Genomic DNA, 25,143 nt, shown 5'->3' with positions numbered 1-25,143 from the left:
CTGGTTTCGTTAGAGCATCCCCAATACATTAGCTTTCTTAAATGAAAGGTGGTAAGGTTTAGGATTGCTTGGATATTATGCCCTGAGTGGCTAGCTGCAGTATTTGTTTTTCTGAAGGAAGAGGTTCTGGGGTTTAAACCTGCATCTTCAAGTCTTTAGCCCTAGATTCTGAACAGGCGCTTTGTAACAAATATTTATTGGTGTGCAAAAGGCATTCTGCATGTGATCACAGGCCTGCTAGATAGCTTGCAATTAGTGATCAGAAAAAATACTGGAGTTTTTCTCCTGATGCCCCCTTCCCAGGGCCCCATCTCCTGAGGCAAATTTCCTCCTGAAAATTAAGGAGGCAATGCCAAAGTAGTGTAAACCTTATAAGATTTTCTAGCCATGGCTCTTGAAGAGGAAGGAAGATTATATATCAGAACAAATAAAAAGAAACTCTGTCAGTAAGGACTTCACTGTCTCAGGCAAACTGCCAACATCAAATGGGATGAAAAACAGCTTATATCTTCCTAAGGAAAAAACCCTACAGACCTACATTCTGAATGAAAGCTGGATATTTAGGGGGGCATTGCCCTCATTTCTAAGGAGACATTGCCCCCAAATGCCCTCTGGTGAGTATGGCCTCATTTCATTCCCTTGTACAAATGGTAACAAAGAATCTTGTGACACTTTAAAAACAACTGAATTTATTGTGTCTGATGACGTCATGGGCCAGCATCCACTTTGAGAGGTGTGTGTGTGTGTGTGCGTGCGCACACGCAGTTATTACATACCCTTGTTCTCTTTCAGTAATTAAGAATTATTATACTGTGGTGCTTTGTTCCCTCAGTGTTGTTCTGTCAGTGTGTGTGGTGGTTTTGCCCAACAACAGAAAAAGATAGGCCCAGGCTCTACCTCAGGCAGACGTGAGGAAGGAGAGAAGAAAGATGGAGGGGAGTGGCCTTGAAAACCAACTATTGGCTGAGTGTCTAGTGAGGCTGGCAACTCTGGGTTGGGAAATACCTGGCGATTTTATGGGGTGGAGCCTTGATAAGGCAGGGTTTGGGGGAGAGTACAATGCCAACAGGGTACAACATCAGAGTTCACCCTCCAAAGCAGCCATTTTCTCCAGAAGAACTAATCTCTGTCATCTGGAGAGCAATTGTAATAGCAACAGATCTCCAGTTGGTGCCTGGAGACTGGCAACCCTAGTTACGGTAGAAATATTTATAATATTTGATTTATAATGTGTGATTTATAATATGTATGTATGATTTATAATATGCATTGTTTTAATTGTTGAAGTTTTTACGTTGTGAGCTGCCCTGAGCCTGCTTTGGTCGGGAGGGTGGGATATAAATTAAATATTATTATTACTATTATTATTATATAATTCAGACAAACAGGGAGAAAATGTCTTCAGTTCAGTTAGATTTACTCAGTAAGGTATAATCATCATTATCCAGGACTAACTCAGGTGCTTATGCCAAGGTCACTCACAGAAAATGGTGGCTTTGGGATGAGGTATTTGAGGGGACATGGTACAGAGTACAGACTGATCTCATCAGATCTTGGAAGCTAAGCAGGGTAAGTCCTGGTTAGGACTTGAATGGGAGACCTCCAAGGAAGGCTCTGTAGAGGAAGGCCATGGCCAACCACCTCTGCTTCTCACTTGCCTTGAAACCCCTTGCTGGGGTCACCATAAGTCTTGGATGGGAGACCACCAAGGAAGACTCTGCAGTGGAAGGGAATGGCAAACCACCTCTGCTTCTCACTTGCCTTGAAAGACCCCTTGGGGTTGGTGTAAGTCTTGGATGGGAGACCACCAAGGAAAGCTCTGCAGAGGAAGGCCATGGCCAACCACCTCTGCTTCTCACTTACCTGGAAAGCCCCTTGCTGGGACAACATTTTACACACTTACACATTTGAAGTGAGGAGACAAAGAGGGAATCAGAAAAAGGTGTTCCAGGAAGGAAGTGAAAGAATGAGAGAGGAACAAGGGCGGATTAGGCAAAGTCAATAAAGCAGATTACAATATCTTTTTCAATGCATGGTTATGAGGACTGAAGATACACCTTAAAGTACAACAGGTAGGTATTCAGTCACTTCTCTTGAGGTGCCACCTTAGAGCTGAAGTTAATCTTGCTAGTGCTTTTTAACTGAATATTCCTCCATGGACCTCAGAGCAGTTCTCCTTTTCCCATTTTATCTGTAAAACAAGACCCCCTGAGGTAGGTTAGACTGGGAAAGTGACTGTCCTAAGGCCATTCAGAAAGCTTCACGCCAGAGACAGAAATTGCAGCAAAGTCCCCTAGATCGTAATCTGGAATACACTGTCTCTTAATTGCTAGAGAAGAGAGGAGAGGAAAAACCTTCCTGACTCAGATTTTGTTGCCAAAAAACTGATACTAACAATTCTCTAATTCACATGTTTTCAGCATTCCTACTTATGGACACAGTTGGTGATTTCCAAGGAGGGTTTTGCAAGGAGGGTGTTGAACATAACTGCCTTGTAATGTTGCCAGCTCTGGGTTTGAGCCTGGGGAGGGCAGAGTTTAGGAAAGGGAGAGACTTCAGCATGCTGTAATGCCATACAATCCACCTTCCCAAGCAGCCATTTTCTCCAAGGAAACTAATCTTGGTCATCTGGAGATCAGTGATAATAGCAGGAGATCTCCAGGTGCCACCTGAAGGTTGGTAACCCCAGCACCTTCAACATTCACAAGTTTTGATTTGGAATGAAATTCAGTTTTTCTTGTAAATAGAAGAAGAGGAGATTGGATTTATACCCCACTCTTCACTCAGAGTGGCTTATCATCTCTTCCTCTCCCCACAACAGTCACCCAGTGAGGTAGGTGGGGCTGAGAGAGCTCTGAGAGAACTGCTCTTGAGAGAACAACTTTGAGAGAACTGTGACTGACCCAAGGTCACATCAACAGCTGCTTATGGAGAAGTGAAGAATCAAATCTGGTTCTCCCAGACTAGAGTCCACCCACTTAACCACTACACCAAACTGGCTCTCTCCTGCACAGACTTTCTTCTGTTCTTGTCTCAGCCTTTGGGTCTCTTTTTTCTGTGCCTTTGAAATCTGTCTGTCTTTGAATATCCTGATTCACCTGAGCATACACCTCTCCGCACTTTCCTTCTTGCTTCCCCTGCCTCATATCTGACATAAGGTATGTGTGTGTGGGGGGGGGGTCTCTAGGCCCTTTGGCATTGAACTCCCAGTCAGCTTAGCAGCGGGTGTTCATTTTGTGGTCATATTTGCTGTCCTCTTGGCAAGAGTCGCTTCTCGAGGGATTAGTGCGCTTTGCAGCATTAGCGATCCATTTAGGTTTTAGGAAAAGGGGGATTTGGCCATCCAACATTCGGCTTTGATAATACTTCAGTGTTTAACCACTGGCGTCCAGAAAAAGAACACACCGGTGGCAAGAAGGAACTGCGACAAGCAGGGAAAGGGCCTTGGAAGGAAGGCACCCGCCTGTGCATTTGTCCAGTGAAAGGTTAAGCCAAGGTTGGCTGGACCAAGAAGACTTGATCTTTTAAGTCTGTCCTCACCATTTGGGTTATCCTCATCACTTAATCTGAACTGGGGCTCATATTCAAAATCTGGTGAAGGGCCATGGCTTTGTGGAAGAGCGTCAGGTTGGCAGGCAGAAGAACCCAGGTTCAATCTGCAGCGACTCCAGATAAAAAAAGATCAGGTGGCAGGGTATGTGGGGCGGGAAGATAGCATGGTATAGATGAGGGGTGGCCAAACTGCAGCCCAGGAGCCAGATGTGGCTCTTTCACACAAATTGTGTGGCTCTCAAAGCCCCCTTTGCCCTATTAGCTGGCTTGCAGAAGGCATTTGTCGGCAGCTTGGAGAATGCATTTAAAGTTAAAGTTGCTTTCTTTCCACCTCCACCTTCCTCTCCTTTTATTTTCCTTCCTTCCTTCCCAAACATCTGATGTTCATGCTTGCGGCTCTCAAACATCTGATGTTTATTTTATGTGGCTCTTATGTAAACAAGTTTAGCCATCCCTGATATAGCTCAGTCTCATCAGATCTTGGAAGCTCAGCAGGGTCAGTACTTGGAAGAGAGACCACCAAGGAAGTCTCTGCAGACGAAGATCAATGGCAAACCACCTCTGCTTCGCTGGCTTTGAAAGCCCCTTGCCAGGGTCACCATAAGTCAGTTGCAACTTGACTACACTTTACACACACACAGGGGTTTTTTTGTAGCAGGAACTCCTTTGCATATTAAGCCACACACCCCTGATGTAGCCAATCCTCCTAGAGCTTACAGTAGGCCCTGTAAGAAGAGCCCTATAAGCTTTTGGAGAATTGGCTACATCAATGGTGTGTGGCCTAATATACAAAGGCGTTCCTGCTACAAAAAAACACCCTGCACGCACATATGAGGTTGTGGGAGGGAAAGCAGCATGGTATAGCCTGATCTCATCAGAGGCTAAGCAGGGTTGGTACTTGGAAGAGAGACCACTAAGGAAGTCTCTGCAGAGAAAGGCCATGACCAACCACCTCTGCTTCTCACTTCCCTTGAAAGCCCTTTGCTGGAATCACCATAAGTCTTGGATGGGAGACCGCCAAGGAAGGCTCTGAAGAGGAAGGCCACGGCCAACCACCTCTGCTTCTCACTTGCCTTGAAAGCCCCTTGCTGGGATCACCATAAGTCTTGGATGGATGGGAGATCGCCAAGGAAGGCTCTGCAGAGGAAGGCCACAGCCAACCACCTCTGCTTCTCACTTGCCTTGAAGGCCCCTTGCTGGGATCACCATAAGTCTTGGATGGATGGGAGATCGCCAAGGAAGGCTCTGCAGAGGAAGGCCACGGCCAACCACCTCTGCTTCTCACTTGCCTTGAAAGACCCTTCTTGGGGTTGCCATGAGTTGGCTGTGACTTGATGGCACTTCAAACACTCGGTGGAGGATGTGAAAGACCATCACCTGAGATGCTGAGAAATAATAACAGTTACCATATGGCAGTGTGTATATTATAATCAGAAGATCCTACGATTATCTGGCAGCCAGAAGATCTAGCTTCTGCACCGCTAGGTGGAGAGTTATACTTGTTTTTAAGGCAAGAGGTGTTTCAGAGGTGGTTTGCCATTGCCTGCTTCCGTATTACACCCCTAGTATTCCTTGGAGACCGCCCATCCAAATATTAGCCAAAGCCAACCCTGCTTAGCTTCCGAAATCTGACAAGATCTGGCTGGTCTGGTTGAACTGCTTCCCATTAGAGTCAACAATGCTGACCTTGACAGACCAATGGACAGACTTGGTATAAGGCAGCTTCATTTGTTCTGTCTTATAGTGATGGGGCCATGGGTCAGTAGTAGAGCTCTGGCTTTCTCTGCAGAAGATTAGATCAACAGCACAGGGGTGGTCCATCCCCAAAATCTCCAGGCAACCCAAGTAACACAACCATGGGTGTGGAAAGTGACAACCAATCGCAGACAAATTACAGCAACCCTGTACAGTCTTTAAGGCAAGTGACATTCAGAGGTGGTTTGCCATTGTCTTCCTCTGCATAGCAGCCCTGGAATTCCTCCCATCCAGTTACTAACCAGGGCCAACCTCACTTAACTTCCAAAATCTGATGAGAGCAGGCTAGTCAGAGCAGTCCAGGTGCTGTCATAACAGAACTGCCCCTCTTTTAAATCACTGTCAATTAGAGGGAACCAATACTCTGAGTCAGCCTAAAAAGGTAAAGGTAGTTCCCTGTGCAAGCACCAAGTCGTTACCGACACATGGGGTGACTTCACATCATGATGTTTTCTTGGTTGACTCTTTACGGGGGTTTTTCCATTGCCGTCCCCAGTTATCTGGGATACTCATTTTACTGGGTACTCATTTTACTGACCTCAGAAGGATGGAAGGCTGAATCAACCTTGAGCCAGCTACCTGAACCCAGCTTTCGCTTGGATCAAACTCAAGTTGTGAGCAGAGCTTGGAGTGCAGTACTGCAGCTTACCACTTTGCGCCATGGGGCTCTTGAGTCAACCTAAGGCAGGTTCATAAGTTATAAATAGGATTGTTGGCAAGTTGCAAGAAATTTTAACTGATTATGTGAGTTTTAATCAATAAATCAAGCAATAATATTTGCGTATGTCAGGGGTGGCCAAACTTTGGCTTGGAAGACAGGTGTGGCTCTTTCACACATATTGTGTGGTTCTTGAAGCCCTCACTGCCCCATCAACCAGGTTGGAGAAGGCATTTCTCTCTTTAACTCACTTCTCCAAGCCAAGCTAGTTGGAAGCTTGGAGAATGCATTTAAAATTTGCTTCCTTTCCACCTCCCCCCATCTATTTACTTTCCTCCCTTCCATCCTGTCTTGTGGCTCTCAGACATCTGATGTTCATGTCTTGCAGCTCTCAGATGTCTGACGTTTATTCTGTATGGCTCTTATATTAAGCAAGTTTGGCCACCCCAGGCATATGTATAAGCTAACATAATAGTTCCGGAAAAATACTTACTTGCAACTTAGAAGCATTCCCTGCTGAGTAAAGCAAAAGGCAGAATGCCTCTTCTGAGATAGTATCTGTCACTCACAATGTTTAAAAAGCATTTGTATTTTTTTAAGTTAGCAATTTAAAAAATCTGCTGCTGCGGGCCCCTCTCTGGATAGCCCAGGCATGCCCGATCTCATCAGATCTTGGAAGCTGTGCATGCCCAACCCTGGCTTGTATTTGGATGGGAGATCTCCAAGAAATGCCAGGGTTGTGATGATGCAGAGGCAGGCAATGGCAAGCCACCTCTCTGAAATGTCCAAGCCCCAGCAGGGGTTGCCAAAAGCCAACCATGACAAGTTCCAGGCATATACACTCATGCACATACATACACACACACACACACTCACTAGGGTTGCTAGGTGCAATTCAATAAATGTCTGGGAACTTTGGGGGTGGAGCCAGGAGCAAGGTTGTGACAAGCATAATGGAACTCCAAAGGGAGTTCTGGCCATCACATTTTTTTTTTTAAAACTTTAAATTTTTTATTAATTTTTCAACTATAACCAACAACCTTAATACACTCTAAACAACAAAACAATTACAATAAAGTACATTGGCCATCACATTTAAAGGGACAGCACACTTTTTAAAATGCCTTCTCTCCAATGGAAATAATGAAGGATAGAGGCACCTTTTGGGGGGCTCATAGAATTGGACCCCCCTGGTACAATCCTTTTGAAACTTGGAGGGTGTTTCGAGGAGATGCACTGGATGCGATGCTGAAAAATTGGTGCATCTATCTCAAAAAACAGTTCCCCCAGACCCCTAGATACCCACAGATCAATTCTCCATTATAGCCTTTGGGAATTGTCTCCATAGGGAATAATAGAGTACCCAGCAGACATTCCCCCCCCCCCTTTCTGATGACCATGGAGTGGGAGGAAGTGTCTCCAAACTGGGGTATCTCCTGCCTCCACCTGGGGATTGGCAACCCTAACACACACACACACCCCACAAAAAATCTACTGCTTAGTTTAGTGGTCCTTTTCAAAACCCCTCCCCTTAAAGTTTCTAACTGATTGATTCATGCAGTCCAGGAGGAAAATTCCTTCCTGACCCCTAAGCAGCAATTGGCACAACCTGGGAACATAAGCAATGGCCACAAGAGTCTAGCACTGGCTCATCCCTTCCTGCCCTCACTCTCATGATCTGCCTAAATACGCAGTGAGTTATAGAATCGGCATTGCTGTCAGCCATCCAGTCTGAGCTTAGAAACTTCCAAAGAAGCCCACCTGAGAAAGCCTGTGCCACTGAGGAGCTGTTCCAATTGTCAGGTTCTTCCTGATGTTTAGCCGAAAACTCTTTGGATTTAATTTCAATCTGTTGGTTCTTGCCCAAACTTCTGGAGCAGGGGTGGCCAAAATAGCTTAACAAGTTGGTAAAATGTGGTTTGGATCCTGTTACCGTTAGATGGATCTGTAACTAGTTGACAGATCGCATCCAAAGAGTGCTTGTGAATGGTTCCTCATCCTCTTGGAGAGGAGTGACAAGTGGAGTGCCTCAAGGATCTGTCCTGGGACCTGTTTTATTCAACATCCTTATCAATGATTTGGATGAAGGAATAGAGGGAATGCTTATTAAATCTGCAGATGATACTAAATTGGGAGGGGTTACAAACACTAAAGAAGACAGAAACAGGATACAGGATGACCTTTACAGGCTGGAAAACTGGCTAAAGTCAATAAAATGAATTTTAACAGGGATAAATGTAAAGTTCTGCATTTAGGTAGGAAAAATCCAGTGCGTGGTTATAGGATGGGGGAGACTTGTCTTAGCAGTAGTATGTACGAAAAGGATCGAGGGGTTTTAGTAGATCATACGCTGAACATGAGTCAACAGTGTGATGCGGTGGTTGAAAAGACAAATGCACTTTTGGGCTGTATCAACAGAAGTATAGTGTCCAGATCATGTGATGTGATGGTATCGCTTTACTCTGCTCTGGTAAGACCTCACCTGGAGTATTGTGTTCAGTTTTTGGCACCACATTTTTAGAAGGATATGGACAAGCTGGAACGGGTCCAGAGGAGGGCAATGAAGATGGTGAGGGGTCTGGAGACCAAGTCCTATGAGGAAAGGTTGAAGGAGCTGAGGATGTTTAGCCTGGAGAGGAGGCGGCTGAGAGGTGATATGATCACCATCTTCAAGTACTTGAAGGGCTGTCATATAGAGGATGGTGTGGAATTGTTTTCTGTGGCCCCGGAAGGTCGGACCAGAACCAATAGGTTGAAATGAAATCAAAAGAGTTTCCAGCTCAACATTAGGAAGAACTTCCTGACCGTTAAAGCGATTCCTCAGTGGAACAGGCTTCCTCGGGAGGTGGTGGGCTCTCCTTCCTTGGAGGTTTTTAAACGGAGGCTAGATGGCCATCTGACAGCAATGACGATCCTGTGAATTTAGAGGGAAGTGTTTGTGAGTTTCCTGCATTGTGCAGGGGGTTGGACTAGATGACCCTAGAGGTCCTTTCCAACTCTATGGTTCTATGATAAGAACCACAGGGAATAAACATCAGGTGTCTGAGAGCCAGGAGGGAGGGAAGGAAGGAGAGGTGCAAAGAAAGCAACTTTAACTTTAAATGCATTCTCCAAGCTGCTAGCTGGCTTGGCTTGGAGAAGTGATTTAAAGAGAGAAGCTGGCCAATGGGGTGGTAGGAGCTTCAAGAGCCATACAATACGTGTGAAAGAGCCACATGTGGCTCCCGAGCCACAGTTTGGCCACCCCTGTTCTGGAGTAATAGAAAACAACTCCACCCCATCATCTATATCACAGCCTTTCATATCTCCTCTCATCTCTTTTCCAGGCTAAACATACCAAGCTCTTTCAAGCTGACCTTCAAGACAATACTGACCTTGATGGAACAATGGTCTGAGTCTATATAAGAAAGCTTCTGTATAAGGAAGGAAAACATCAGGGCCCTGCGGGACTTGCCACAATTCCGCAGGGCTTGTAAGACAGAATTATTTAAACTAGCATTTAACAAATAACAGGGAGGCGACTGCTATTCCACCATCCCACAGCATTGACACCTGAACCATCCCAGTACAAATCCAGAGTGCCAAATAGCATAATGTGGCGCTCAATAAGAATAATGTGGCGCTCAATAAAAATTACATGTGGCGCTCAATAAGAATTACATGTGGCGCTCAATAAGAATTACATGTGGCGCTCAATAAGAATTAAAACCCGCCATCTGGATCCTGGCGAGTGAACCTGGAACCGTACTACATATTTTTAATTGTATGTTGAAATGTTTTCATGATTTTATTGTAGTTTGATTTTAACACTCTGTTATTTTAACTGTTGTTAGCCGCCCTGAGCCCGTTAGGGGAGGGCGAGATATAAATGCGATAAGAAATAAAATAAAATAAATGAGTGTTGATAAGCTGAGAAATGACCCTCCTGACACACCAGAGGAAGATGTAATGAAAACAGACGTGCTACATGCTGTAAATGCATTAGTCTTTAGGACTTGCTATTCAGAAAATAGAATACAGGGCAATACTCTAGGGATTTTAAATGGCCTCTACTGTGCCATTTCTAAACACCTATCTAAACAAAAGAGAGGCCTAATATAAATCTCCTTTCCTCCTTTTAGTGTGTCCCACAGGAAAACCAGGGCTTCATCCTCGGAAGATACCTTTGTCCCTGTAAACCAGGTTTCTACCGGCCTAGCAGGACCTTCTCCTCATCCTCCAGTAACAGCTGGTCTGGTAGGTAGAACACTATCCACTTTTCCTGTAGCATCTCCTTCAATGGGGTTCCTGAACCCAGTCCTCATAAGCCAGGTGGGGCCTCTGACAAGCCAGTCTTATAATTGGCCATTGGAGATTTGATAGGCTGTGCAGATTTCTTATGATCTTTGGCAGCAGCTGCCACCGCAGCACAACTCTGTGGCTGAAGATAGACTGCAGCAGCCATTTTGTGACTGGCTCCACCTCCTGTGGCAGCCATTTTGTGGCTGCATGCACCATGTTGCGTCAGATGTCCAAATGCCAAGGCTTGGATCTGACCAGCTTTTTCACTTAATCTTGCTAAATTTCCATCCTTGCTACAGCCTCTCCCATGTGGCATTTTGTCTCACGATCCCCAGCATAGCCTCTTTGGGTGGTTAGAGGAGGCCTGTCCTTGCTGTTTTCAGCAGTAGAAAAAGCTGGTTGGATACAGCCTCACAGCTGTGCTGTGCAGTGGTTACCCCCCCCCCCCAAAAAAAACTTCCTTCCTAAAGCTGTCAAAATAATTTCCAGATGCTCACTGGGGTTTTAGCTTTGTTTTCCTGGGTTCTTCTTCATGCCAGGAGTTGGCAACTAAATTGATTGGTTGGGGAGCCAGTCTATGATCAGGCACAAGAATGAAGAAAGAAAGCCTTTCCCACCTCCTTCTTACTTGCTTATCTTGTACATTTTTTTTCTGCATTTTTAGGGTCTGGCAACCACTGTTTAAATATATGGCTGATCCAAATTCCCCTCTTCCCCCAGGGAAAAGTTCCCCCCAACATGCAGGCCAGTACGGGACAGTGGATTCTGGGAATTTATTGGAGTGCCGCCCCTGTCATGAGGGATGTACCACCTGCATCAACGACATGCCATGTCTGATCAAAGAAGATTGGTCTCTGCGGGCCGCCATCCTGGCTTTCCAGGCCTTTTGTATGCTGGCCGTCTTCCTCAGCATGCTGATCTCCTACCACTTCAGGAAGAGCAAGGTAAAAGGGCTGCGGCTTAATGGTACACAGAACTTGCATGGCATGCAGAAGGTCCCAGGTTCAATCCCCACCATCTCCAGTCAATGGAGCAAGGAGTAGATGATGGGAAAGACCTCTGCCTGAGACCCTGGAGAGCTGCTGCCGGTCTGAGTAGACAAGACCTTGATAACCAGTATTCTCTGACCTGTGAGGGTTGCCTCCAGGTGGCACCTGGAGAGCTCCAACTATTACACTTGATTTCCAGATGACCAAGATCAGATCCCCTGGAGAAAATGGCTGCTTTAGCAGGTGGCCTCAATAGGATTATGCCCCACTGAGGTCCCTCCTCTCCCCAAACCCCGCCCTCCTCAGACTCCACCTCCCAAAATTTCCAGGTATTTCCCAACCCACAGCTGGCAACCCTACCCGGTATAAGGTAGTTTCATGTGTTCATGTGTAAAGTAGGGTTGCCAGCCTCTAGATGGTAAGAATCAAAACCCACAGGCTTCTGTGATATCCAGTCAGACTTACAAAATTCAAATAAGTAGAAAATTATCGATACAATTTTAGAAAATTCATCCAAAATGTATTCAGCATTTGATACTACAGAACGTTCAAGCCACCCAAACAGTTTCACCATCTTTGTTGCTGCCATGCAAACAATTGCATCATTTCTTAAAAGTAGAAAAGTCCAGGTGGTGGCAACAAAGATGGTTCTCGCTTTCTAGCGCTGTGATTCTCCCTTCGGGTTGCTCAGCCTCCAGAGGGTGGCTAGACATCTCCTGTGATTTCAGCAGATGAACAATTCACCTGGAGAAAATGGATGCTTTGGAAGTTGGACTCTATGGCATGATACCCCATTGAAGTCCCTCCTATCCCCAATCCCTGCCTTCTTTAGGCTTCACCTCAAAAATTTCTAGCTATTTCCTGACCCAAAAGTGGCAACCCTTGTGTAAAGCCAGTGTACTTCTGAATGCCAGTTGTGGGGTAGGCAACATTGGGGGAAGCTTTAGCCTCTGTGCACCTATGGTGGGTCTTCTAATCTAGGGCATGTGGTTGGCCAGTGTGAGACTAGCATGCTGGACTCGATGGACCAGTCATCTGAACCAATAGAGTTAACTCCTTTGGGTTCAACTAGCAAGGAGTCCCTATGATACTTCCTGGTGTGTTTTGAGATTCTTTTATTTGACAGGGAACATAGCTTTGGAGGAGAAGCATGAGGTATGCAAAAAAGGAAAAGGTCATGGTCCCTGTTATAAGAATGTAAGTAGAATCCTGCTGGATCATACCAGTGGCCAATCTACTCCCGCATCCTGTCTCACACAGTGGCCAACCAGTTCCTATGGACTGCCAACAACAGGGCATAGAGGCCGAGGCCTTCCCCTGAATCTCGTCTTGGGGTTCAGAAGCTTAGCGCTTCTGAATGTGGAGGTTCCCCTCAGCCACCATGGCTAGTAGTCATTGATAAGCTTATCCTCCACGAATCCCCTTTTATAGCTGTTTATTCCTGTGGTCATCATTAAATCCTCTGGCAGTGAATCCTGCATTTTAATCACTCTCTGAGGGGATCTTCACCACTGCCCTCTCATTTGCCTCTTCCCTATGTGTATCACCTCCAGATCCACTATTTTTGGTGGCCTTAGGTTGTAATCATATTTCACATTTATCTTTTTTCCTAGAGGATTCGGGCTTCAGGTGTTATTCTTCTGGAGACAATACTGTTTGGCTCGCTCCTGCTTTACTTTCCTGTGAGTATCTGGGTTGGACCATAATGATGTTTTCTCTCGTTTACATTAGAACTGCTTCAGGGGTCTCAAAAAGAGAGTAAAAAAGAGGTTACACAATAGAGGTAAATGTTTCCAAGCAAATGAAGGGAGGGGGGGAAGAATCAGTCGCCTGCAACTGTTCCACTAGTGTTAATTCAGATAACAAAAATGAATGGGAATCACAAATGCCATTTGTTTGCCTGTGTTTAGTTTCCCTTAATTGCAGTGTGGTTTGCCTTTCATTACTATGGGATTTGCTTTATTATTTATTTATTTATTTATTACGTTCAACTTATATCCCGCCCTCTTCGCAAGCAGACTTAGGGCGGCTCACAACATCATGTCCATACAGTTAAACCAATAAAACATATAAAACCATAATTTACATTTTTCAGTTTTTAAAAAAACATATTACAATTTTTAAAACTATTCTATAGTGCTGCATCCATACATTATAGGCGGCATTGAATTTCCGAACAGTGATCACCGGCATTCTATGTGATGTCCGGTGGCAGCCGTCTTTCCGTCAAGCATCGAAGGCCTGCTTGAACAATTCGGTCTTACAGGCCCTGCGGAACGCAGACAGATCCCGCAGGGCCCTTATGGCTTCTGGAAGAGTATTCCAAAGCTCTGGTGCTGCCACCGAAAAAGCCCTAGATCTTGTCACGCATAACCTGGCTTCTTTTGGTCCAGGGGCGGACAGTAAGTTTTTTGCCCCTTTGTAACAGCATGTAAAACTGGGACCCTTTCTCTTATCTGTCTGAAATTTAGCAGGAAAGATTTTTTGGGCAAGGGGACAAGTTTCTGAGAAGTTCATCCAAATTAGACAGAAAAGAAATTTGTTTCAGCTAGAAGTTCAAAACAGGGTTGCCAGGCTATGGCGGCTGGGATATTGGGGGGGGGGGGGGGGACCTGCAATGCTGGCTTTGGTGTCACATCACTTCTGGTAAAAGCCTGGAAGTGACACATCACTGGAAGCTCTATGGCTTAACCATAGAGTCTCCAACAATTCCTAGACCCTACCCTCTGTCAGTTTTGGTTCACCCTAGGTGAAGTGTCGCCTAGGGTTGCCAACCTCCAGGTTGTAGTGGGAGATCTCTTGGGATTACAGTTGGTCTCCAGGTGACATAGATCAGTTCTCCTTGGGAAAAGGGCTGTTTTGAAATGTGGATTCTGTGGTGTTATATGTCATTGAAGTCCCAGTATTTCCCACCCTGGAGCTGGCAGCCGTAGTGGGGATCTCCCACTCTCGCTGGGGGAATCAAACCTGCCTTTTGAACCGACACAAAAGTGAACTTGTATAATAACAAATATAACAAAAGCTAACGAAGCTTTAGAAAACCAAACAAAAAGACACCTATCTTAATCAGGCATTCAATGCCAAGCCATCTAAATCCAGCTCCAAGACAGGTAGGTGATCCAACTGATCTGTCGCAGCATTGGCCAAGAGGGAAATCGCCAGGAGGTGTCTGTGTCTGAAGCAGCAGTGCAAATGGATGGAGTCAAGGAGAAAAGGGAAACGAGACAGAGGTCCTTAAGAACTGGCTGTGGAATCCCTGAGCCAATTGGAAGCTGCAGGTGAGGTGAGCTATGCCTCATTGCCAGTATATATATATATACATAAAGGTAAAGGTGCAGGCGCCAGTCGTTTCCGACTCGGGTGACGTTGCTTTCACGTTTTAATGGCAGATTTTTTATGGGGTGGTTTGCCATCGCCTTCCCCAATATATATACATATAATGTGTGTATATATAGAGTTCACCAGGCCAGCCTGTCCACTAGGCAAACCTAGGTAATCACTGAGGGAGAAAACATAAGAACATAAGAGAAGCCATGTTAGATCAGGCCAGGGCTTTTTTTTTGCAGAAAAAGTCCAGCAGGAACTCATTTGCATATTAGACCAGACCCCCTGACACCAAGCCAGCCAGAGCTGCGTTCCTGTGCATTCCTACTAAAAAAAAAACCCTGATTCAAAGGGATACAGTCCCAGGAAAGTATGCTTAGGAATGCAGCCCTTGGAATGAGCCAATTGCCGTTTCAGTATGACTCTGCCTGTATGTAAAAATGGGAGGAGGGCACCCAAGTCACAGTTCACCTAAAGCACCCCAAAACCTTAGGGCAACCTTGAAGTTAGCTCACTAAAATCAGAGCAGGACAAGGAAATGGTTGCGCAGAGGCTGCCCCTCCAGAAATGTGGAGCTGCACAACCATGCCCGAATCATGCAGCCATTGCAGAGTTGCATATGATTAGGCTTAATGTGGCATAATTTGCTTCTGCTCCTCACGAGGAGGAATGAGAGCAGTCCATGTGCAAAGACCACCTAAGCCCATCCACTGGGCAGAAGAAATCCTGCTTAGCTTTCTCCCCCGGGGGAGATGTCAGCCAGCATTGCCTGCATCCATTCAGTTCTGGTTTTGCAGCCTTACAGAAACTCGCTGAGGCTCCCAAAAATAATAACAAAGCCTGGCTTCCAAAATCGTTGGATTCTGTGGGTTAAATCCAACCAGCTTTTCTGCTAGTGAAAACGGAAGGAGGGGTCTCCTTTGACTGCCAACAGAAAAGAGCTATGCTGGATCTGACAGGACCTGCATGGACAAAAGCCATATGGGACAGAGGCCAAAATGAGGAGGAGAATTTGGAGAGAGGGACTGAAAAAGCTGGCTGGATCTAACCCTATGCCCGGAGTTAATTTCTGCACTGAATGAAATATACACAGCCTTGCTCTTCTGATGCTTATCAGCCACATTAATGAGACGCAAACCTTCCTATTCAGAGGCTTTATTAATCCAGGGTATCGTGTTCTGGGGGCTAGCCGCAGGGAACAGAGGCTGCTATCGTGCCGTTCCTGAGAAAAACCTGGGGGGATCCAGCTAGACCCAGTTCAAAGGCAGAAAGCTAGCCAGATGGCTTGACACAACCTAGTTACAAATGATTTGGGATTCTCTGGAGGAAATGACCAGGATAGATTGCTGGTGTAAATTTTGGGTCACTGGGACAGCCAGGAAAATAGCCCTATCCAATCTTCCACTTCCCCGCTGAGACAAGGGCTACCGTGCTTTCCTGCTGTTTTGTGGTGGAAGGGGTCATGTTGGAAAACCAGCTGCCTTTTAAATATATGCATGTAGATGAATATTGCTTTGAGAAAAAGAAAAAGATAAGATAAATGGTTATGGTAGGAAGGGGGAAATGGTGCCTTTCCTTCCTAGAAAACTCCCTTAGGCCAATAGTTCCCTGGAAAATATCCTGGTAACCAGCTGCCAGGAATGAGAACCTCCTGAGGGCATCTAGACTGACCCGCTGAAAAGACAGTAACACACAGCAATTACCTGTCTTTTCCTGGTCTCTCTTTTCCTGCAGGTGTTTATCCTATATTTCAAGCCGAGTATCTTTCGCTGCATCGTCCTGCGCTGGGTGCGTATGCTGGGTTTCGCCATTGTGTATGGAACGATCACTCTCAAACTGTATAGGTAAGAATATTGGGGAAGGGGTTAGTATTCAGATATTTGGTTAATATAGTGGTGTTTGCCCCGTTATAGAAGCGTGATACGGAGTGCAGTAAATAAAACTCCAGAAGAGCTTTTTTTTCTTTTCTTTTTTTAAAGGTAAATTTACATTTATTCAAGTAGATCCAGTTCACATTGAGGTTGCAGTCAAAAGAAGAAAAGAAGACTAATCTAAAAAAATATTTCTCTATAGTAATGGCTAGCTTGTCTGGCATAATGTGTGTTGGAGTATGTGGGCACTGTCTGCAGGAAAGACCTGGAGAGACATGTATCTCCATTGAAGACCATGTGAAGAGTGAAAGGACAAAGGGAGAGGAGACGTCAGAGGGCAGCTCCCAACTTAAGACGAAGAGAGGCATCTCACTCAAGGAGATAATACCTATACACACTTAGTATCATATAGCGCCCCGTGGCACAGAGTGGTAAAGCTGCAGTACTGCAGTCTGAACTCTCTGCTCATGACCTGAGTTCGATCCCGGCGGAAGCTGAGTTCAGGTAGCCGGCTCAGGTTGACTCAGCCTTCCATCCTTCTGAGATCGGTAAAATGAGTACCCAGCTTGTTGCTGGGGAGAATGTGTAGATGACTGGGGAAGGCAATGGCAAACCACCCCATAAAAAGTCTGCCATGAAAACGTCATGATGCAACATCACCCCAGAATCAGAAATGACTGGTGCTTGCACATGGGGATACCTTTACCTTTTACCTTTAATGTCTAGGCATGCTGAGGTGCTCACTCCAACAGTTAGGGCAGCAATTAAAATTACATAAGAATGAGCCGGATCTATGACCAGTATATTGACTCCAGCAGTGGCCAGAGATGTCCTATAGCATATGGTTCACTGGTGCTATAAAACTATGGGCGTTTTCGCACTGACCTTCAAGTTGCGCGGCCACCCTCTTCACACCAGAGGATCTGCGCGGATTTCGCACAAGAAGCGCCAGAGCACCCAAAAGAGCCGGCGACTTCCCAGCTTTTGTTTTTCAAAAAGTCTCTTCCTAGCATGGTTGTGTTGTAAAGTGCATACATATGTATTTGATCTTTCTGTGCAAAAGAAAGTATTAAGGGTTTAATTAAAATGTGTGTGTGATATTTGTTAATGTATTGCGGCCCTCAAACATCTGACATTTATTCTATGTGGCTCTTACACTAAGCAAATTTGGCCACCTCTGCTCTATGTGAGCCAGTCTCCATAGGGTATAATGGAGTGCTCAACAAATATTTCCTCTTCCCCCCGCCCTGCTTTCTGATAACCCTGAAGTGAGGGGAGGGCCTCCAAACCAGGGGATCCTCTGCCTTCAACTGGGGGTTGGCAACCCTATGAGCTGCTGCCAGTCACAGCAGTATAACAGAATAAAATACCACTGTAACAAAAAGTGCTAAAGTATTTTTTTAAAATTATATTTGTTTGTATAGTGTATTTTTAAAGTGTATTTTTAAAAAACTTATATAGTGCTTTTGTTCTAGAAATCTGTATACAAAATGAGTTCAATTAATACTATGTCAGAGAACATAAAGAATAATTAAATACATCAAATCACTGAACACTATAAGGATCCATAGGATCTAAACAGAGATTCATCAATGCATAAATAGTAAAAATCATCAAATTCCATCAATTAGTAGACTTCATCAAAGTTCAAGTTCACTGATGAGTAGAATTCATCAAAGTTCATCATCATCATCAGAATTCATCACACAAGGATCCATGCTGTCTCATTTCGATTATCTTCTTCAGTGATACCAATAATAACAGGTTACAAATCCTGAGCAATGTATTCTTCAAACTTCCTTAAGTCATGGCCTAGGAGATGGCAACTAGCCCCAAATATTCTTTAGCTGATATGCAATACTTTAAATCTGGGCACTTTTACACAACTTAGAAATGAAATTAATCGCAGCATTACAGCAATGGTATAGACTCCCAAGTGTACATTCCACAATAAGCCTTAAGTATATTGTATTTAAAGTATCTTGGTTCAATCCCTACCATTGCCAGCTCTTAAAAAAGGATTAGAGAGTAGTAGATATGAAAGACCTGAAGTCCTGCCTGTCAGAGTAGACAATACAGACCTTGAGGAACCAGTGACTTGACTCAGAAGGCAGCTTCATGTGTTCCTTTTTCCATTCACCTCAGACCACCTCTCTTTTCCTGTCCTGCAGGGTCTTAAAAGTCTTTCTCTCCCGCACGGCCCAGAGAGTCCCTTACATGACCAGCGGGCGGGTTCTGAAGATGCTGGCTTTGATCCTGCTCTTGGTGCTTTGGTTCTTAGCAGCCTGGACCGTTGGAATGTTGGAGAACATAGAGAAGAACATCCCACTGGTGGTCCGATCCCAGACCACAAATGGCCTCCAGTTCTACATCTGCGATCATGACCGCTGGGACTACATGATGGTTGTTGGTGAGGACCAGTTCCCTAAGATGATGTTTCTCATATATGTGGCAAGGCATCATCATCATCCTAAGGGCAATGCAGTATAAATTCATACATTCAGCTGCAAGCTTCATCAAGAGGCAAGTCAGAGAGAGTGCTGTAAGTCAATCTGTTGTCAGATTGCACCCACTGATAAACTAATCTGCGGCGAATTTGAATAGGGATTGACTTCACCAGGGGTGGAATTCTAGTAGCAGCTCCTTTGCATATTAGGCCACACATCCCTGATGTAGCCAATCCTCCGAGAGCTTACATGGCTCTTTTTTGTAAGCTCTTGGAGGATTGGCTACATCAGGGGTGTGTGGCCTAATATACAAAGGAGCTCCTGCTAGAATTCCACCCCTGGACCTCACCAAACTTTGTTCCAAAAAACTCTGGAGCTGCACATGAGTGCGATCTGGCTGCGACATCTGTCACTCCATTGATTACCAGGGTTGATGCGGCTGATCTGGCTGGCTAGGCAGGTGTCCCCTACTTCCTTCACTGCTCCATATACATCCTTCCCGAAGCTGCACGCTTAGTGGAAGCTCCTCTTCTAGAACCTCCAAACAAGTTCAACAATAACATTTTTCTTTGATGCAGTCTGAGAGTACCTCTGGGCATTTACAAAGTGTTCTTCTCACAACACCGAGTCCTCAAAGTCCAGGTGTCCCTAACCTTTTTACCCTCTGGGAATCTTTGGAATTCTGACATAGGATAGTAGGCATAGCCACAAAATGGCTGCCATAAGGGGTGGAGCCACATACACAAAGGAAGCCAAAGTATGAGGGGACAAGGTGAGTAATTTTAAAATACATACTGGGAAAGAGGAGTGAGAGAGAGAATAAAACCAACACATTGGTGACAGCTGCTGTCAAAACAATGTTATTTTAATCTGCACAACCAATGGCTAAGCAGACATCCTGCTGGGAAGGAGCCCACCTGGCCCCACCCACTCTACAAACAACTGATGGATGCCAGGAAAGGTATCAACGGGCACCTTGGTGCCCACAGGTGCCATTCTGGGGACCCCTGCATCATAGTCAGCCTCCACCAATCAGATGTCAGAGATGAGCCAAACTTTATGGTGAAGGCAAATGGCTTGCAGCCACCTTTGATTTCAGCCCCTCTCTTTTTTAGAAACTGGGAAGAACAGAAGATGCTGGGGAGGAAGGGGGAAGATGGTTAGAATGATGCCCCATGGCAATTTTTTATTTCCCCTTCCTACTTTTTTCCACTGCCCTCCAGCGGAGATGCTGTTCCTGTTCTGGGGAAGTTTCCTCTGCTATGCCACACGGACAGTCCCTTCTGCTTTCCACGAGCCACGCTACATGGGGATTGCTCTCCACAACGAGTTGATCATTTCTGCCACATTCCACATCGTCAGGTGAGAGCATATAAGTGACCTTTGAGTTAGGGGCCTCAAGTATTTTTGCTTCATTGGCCTGGGGAGGGGTGTAAGAAAGTGAGCTCTGAGGTAGGAAATCTTTTCTACCTCTTCCCATCACACACATAGATCTACAGTTAAAAGGTGCATGATGGAATTCAATCTCTGACTTAACTCCTTCTCTGCCCCATCCCCACTGTTATTTTCCAGTTTGAGAGCCACTTTGGTGTAGTGCTTAAGAGCATAGACTCTAATCTGAGAGAACTGGGTTTTATTCCTCACTCCACCACATACAGAGCTGTTCTCTCAAGATTAGATCTTGAAAGAGCTCTCTCAGCCCCACCTACCTCACAGAGTGTCTGTTGTGGGAAGAGAAAAAGAAGAAGACTGCAGATTTATACCCCGCCCTTCTCTCTGAATCAGAGACTCAGAGTGGCTTACAATCTTCTATATCTTCTCCCCCAACAACAGACACCCTGTGAGGTGAGTGGGGCTGAGAGGGCTCTCACAGCAGCTGCCCTTTTCAAGGACAACTCCTGAGATAGCTATGGCTGACCCAAGACCATTCCAGCAGCTGCAAGTGGAGGAGTGGGGAATCAAACCCAGTTCTCCCAGATAAGAGTCCGCACGCTTAACCACTACACCAAACTGGCTCTCAGGAAGGGAAGGAGATTATAAACCACACTCTGAGACTCCAAATGAAAAGCAGGGTATAAATCCAGTCTCTTCTCCTCCTCTTCCTCCTCCCCCCCTTAAGCAGAATCTCTACCCATTTGAAGAAGTGAGCTTTGATGACCCATGAATGCACTTGTTTAAGTAAACATTGTTCATCTTTAGGGTGCCACTGGGCTTTTGTTTGAATCCTTGGACAAGCCGCTGTTCTCTTGGCCTCTGCATGTTTCACTGACAACAGGGGGTTAATAATACTAGCTACTTCACAGGGCTGGAGCATGGATGGTGTGCATTAAATATTTAGGGAGTCTGAGTTCACAGAAACTGTGAACAGAATTAAGAGTGCCACTAACTCTGGCAGCAGACACTACCAAAAATCCAGCTGTTTTTTGAAAATATTTAATAAATGAGACTCAAAGCGGTTTACAACAATTAAAACCAAGTGAAATCTCAGTTAACAGACATACAAGTTAAATACAGATCAATAACCTCCACTCATGAGTAAAGCATGTCAAGAAGGTTCCACTTTGCAGTCTCTGAAATCTTTGGAAGACTGGAGCCGTGCTTGGGAAGCTGGTTCCACAGCTTAGGAGCAACCATTTGACCAAGCTTGAAGAGAAACAGTTCTCACCTAGTGTAATGTACTGAGAACCGGGACGGTTTGAATGCAACATGGTTTATTCAGTAGCACATTACAAGAGGGAGAATACGCGGGCCGGGTCCCGCTTATATACATTTCCCGGAACTGCCCCCTTGTCTGACCAGTCCAATCCTGGTCAATCAAACTTCCTGCCATAGATCTTGATGGGCGGGGCGTCTGGCGAGCTACATCCGGGAACCCGCGGGTCGCCTCTGTAGCGATCACCATGCGGTAAAACAGCTTATGTTCAATACATAACACCTAGCCAATTGGAAGAACTATTCATAATCCCTGATCTGATTGTTGGGGCTTTACAAATAGGGTGGAGGTGGGCCCATAGATATGACAGTATCCGGTAGATCAAGATGGGTAGCCCTGTTAGTCTGTCTGTAGCAGTAGAAAAGAGCAAGAGTTGAGGAGCACCTTAAAGACTAACAACATTTGTGGCAGGGGATGAGCTTTCATGAGTCATTGCTTACTTCTTCTACAGTGCTTTAAAAGGCTAACACTGATTTGATACAGCAACAAATTGGCAGCTTATGTGACAACTTGAGTTGATACATTCAGAACACTTAGCCCCAGTCAACGGCATGGCTACTACATTCTGTACCAGTTGTAGCCTCAGTTGCCTTCAAGGGCAGCCCCATCTAGGGTGCCATTACAGTAGTCCAGCCTTGAGGTTAATGTAGCATGGATTAGTGCAGCTAAGCAGGGGATTGTAGGGTGAGTCTAAAAAGGAGGACAATATTCATGACAGATGAAGCTGAAATGTCTTTTAAATTGTATTGTTTCAAAATCAACTTGCTATCATCCTGGGACTGCATTGTTTGCTAACTCCTCCTGCCCTCTTTCACAGTTCAATGTATATATTTTGGCTGTAGGTTTTTAATGGTTCCCTCCCTGCATCCAGACTGGACACTGTTGCTGTTTTTCATTCACACACACATCACCACTACCTTGACATTGGCACTCCTTTTCATCCCAAAGGTATGAACTTGCAGAATCTGTACAGAAAAATAAGAGTTTGTCCTGTTTTTTCTTCCAGCTCTTCAAATATATAGAAACAGGGGTTTTTTGGTAAGAGGATCTCCTTTGCATATTAGGCCACATACCCCTGATGTAGCCATTCCTCCAAGAGCTTACAGGGCTCTCAGTACAGGGTCCAGAGATAGAATTCTAGCAGGGGTTCCTTTGCATATTAGGCCACATATCCCTGATGTAGCCAATCCCCCAAGAGCTTACAGGGCTCCTAGTACAGGGTCCAGGGATAGAATTCTAGCAGGGGTCCTTTGCATATTAGGCCACACCCCCTGATGTAGCCAATCCTCCAAGAGCTTACAGGGCTCTTTGTACAGGGTCCAGAGATAGAATTCTAGCAGGGGTTCCTTTGCATATTAGGCCACATACCCCTGATGTAGCCATTCCTCCAAGAGCTTACAGGGCTCTCAGTACAAAGCCTACTGTAAGCTCCAGGAGGACTGGCTACATCAGGGGTATGTAGCCTAATATGCAAAGGAGTTCCTCCTACAAAAAAAAAGCCCTGTATAGGAACCACTATTAGACCTGTCCTGGGCTGTAAACCAGTGGTTTACACATGAACACACACTGGGAATTGAATTACAGTCCAAGGCAGGTCTAAGGGTGGTTCCTACTGACTGTCTTTTTTAATTTTGATGAAAATAAGGAAAGATTTTGAAGAAAATAAAGAAGCTGCAGAGAGCATTTTGCCAGCCGAATTTAGAAGGCTTTTGCATCCGTTTAGATAAGAGGTTAAGGCTTGGCTTGCTCCCCGTATCAACATTGAATTGTAACAAGAGGCTGATGACTTTGAAGAAAATAGGAATACTCCTGCGGAAGACTTTGATGAAATGAGCTTATATTCGGGTGCTCATTGGATGGACCTTTCTTTGTAATATTGTAAAGCTGTACTTCTTTAGAATGTGTACAAAAGATTTATATGACTCTTTTAAAAAATGTTTTACTAAATGTTGGTAGCCAGTATGTCACAGTGTTTGTTTGTTTGTTTTTTCTTGTAGTATGCATTGTGATCCCAGGTTGTTTTTACAACCTGGAAACTGGCAACCCTTATCGCTCATTTTCATCAAACCTCTGTGTGCCTGAAAATTAAGTTTCAGGATAGGACTTCTAGTGCACATTTGCTTTGACAGGACCTGAGATGGACCTGCATTACAGTGATTTTGGCTGTCAACTTATAGCAACCCTGTAGGGTTTCCGAGGCAAGATACATTCAGAGGTGGTTTGCCATTGCCTACCTCCATGTAGCAACCCTGGGATTCTTTGGTGGTCTCCTGAGATCCAATGTTCCCTCTAGTGTGTTCCCTTTAGTGGTTAAGTGCACGGACTCATATCTGGGAGAACCGGATTTGATTCCCCACTCCTCCACTTGCAGCTGCTGGAATGGCCTTGGGTCAGCTATAGCTCTCGTAAGATTTGTCCTCGAAAGGGCAGCTGCTGTAAGAGCTCTCTCAGCCCCACCTACACGGTGTCTGTTGTGCGGGGGTGGGGGGGAAGGTAAAGGAGATTGTGACCGCTCTGAGATTCAGAGTATATGGCGGGATATAAATCCAATATCATCTTCTTCTACTGAGCAGAGCAGTTTGCATCCTGAGCAAAATGTAATGGCTGTAAACTTACAATGGGCAATGGGCACTGCAAGACCCCATGTGGCTCCAAATCACTGCTGAGTGGGGTTTCCTGTGTTGATGAGCGGCCACACACGCACACAGTTTAGAGGGAACACTGATCCCATCCAGATACTGACCAGACCTGATGCTGCTTAACTTCCACAATATGATGAGTTCAGACTAACCTGGGTTATCTGGGTTAAGACTGGACAGTGTATAGAAGAAGAAGAAGAAGATATTGGATTTATATCCCGCCCTTCACTCCGAAGAGTCTCAGAGCGGCTTACAATCTCCTTTACCTTCCTCCCCCACAACAGACACCCTGTGAGGTGGGTGGGTCTGAGAGGGCTCTTACAGCAGCTGCCCTTTCAAGGACAACCTCTGCCAGGGCTATGGCTAACCCAAGGCCATTCCAGCAGGTGCAAGTGGAGGAGTGGGGAATCAAACCCGGTTCTCCCAGATAAGAGTCCGCACACTTAACCACTACACCAAACTGGCTCTCCAAACTGGCTATAGCAGGGGTGGCCAAACTTGCTTAACTTAAGAACCACACAGAATACATGTCAGATGTTTCAGAGCTGTAAGACATGAATGCCAGATGTTTGAGAGAAGGAAGGAAGGAAGGAAGGAAGGAAGGAAGGAAGGAAAATAGATGAGGAGGAAGAGAGATGTGAAAAGAAAGCAACTTTAAATGCATTTTACAAGTCGCCAGGTGGTTTGGCTTGGAGCAGTGATTTTAAAGAGACAAATGTCTTCTCCAATCCAGCCAGTGGGGTGGTGGGAACTTCAAGAGCTGCACAATATGTGTGAAAGAGCCACATGGGGCTCCTGAGCTGCAATTTGGCTACCCCTGGTGTATAGGTAGACCCAAAGGACAGATCCTTAATACTTTTTATAGCCATCAATACCCAGGGCTGTGACAACATCCTACATCCTTGAATGCCATA

At 45.3% G+C, this 25,143-nt stretch overlaps 1 protein-coding gene across 1 annotated transcript in view; it reads left to right on the top strand.

Annotated features, from left to right (window-relative positions):
* Positions 1 to 25,143, top strand: part of GPR179 (G protein-coupled receptor 179) — an 83,613-nt gene that overhangs the window by 41,794 nt on the left and 16,676 nt on the right. Inside the window, exons 3-9 of the mRNA XM_060256188.1 lie at positions 10,087 to 10,201; positions 10,967 to 11,190; positions 12,849 to 12,917; positions 16,294 to 16,403; positions 18,602 to 18,840; positions 20,101 to 20,239; positions 22,433 to 22,538. Of these exons, the coding sequence (XP_060112171.1) occupies positions 10,087 to 10,201; positions 10,967 to 11,190; positions 12,849 to 12,917; positions 16,294 to 16,403; positions 18,602 to 18,840; positions 20,101 to 20,239; positions 22,433 to 22,538 (1,002 nt within the window). The remainder of the gene's footprint in view (positions 1 to 10,086; positions 10,202 to 10,966; positions 11,191 to 12,848; positions 12,918 to 16,293; positions 16,404 to 18,601; positions 18,841 to 20,100; positions 20,240 to 22,432; positions 22,539 to 25,143) is intronic.

The sequence above is a fragment of the Heteronotia binoei genome, chromosome 15 (assembly GCF_032191835.1).
Source record: "Heteronotia binoei isolate CCM8104 ecotype False Entrance Well chromosome 15, APGP_CSIRO_Hbin_v1, whole genome shotgun sequence".
Lineage (NCBI taxonomy): Eukaryota > Metazoa > Chordata > Lepidosauria > Squamata > Gekkonidae > Heteronotia > Heteronotia binoei.
The sequence above is the reverse complement of the archived record's forward strand: the minus strand, read 5'-3'. Positions and strand labels throughout refer to the sequence as shown.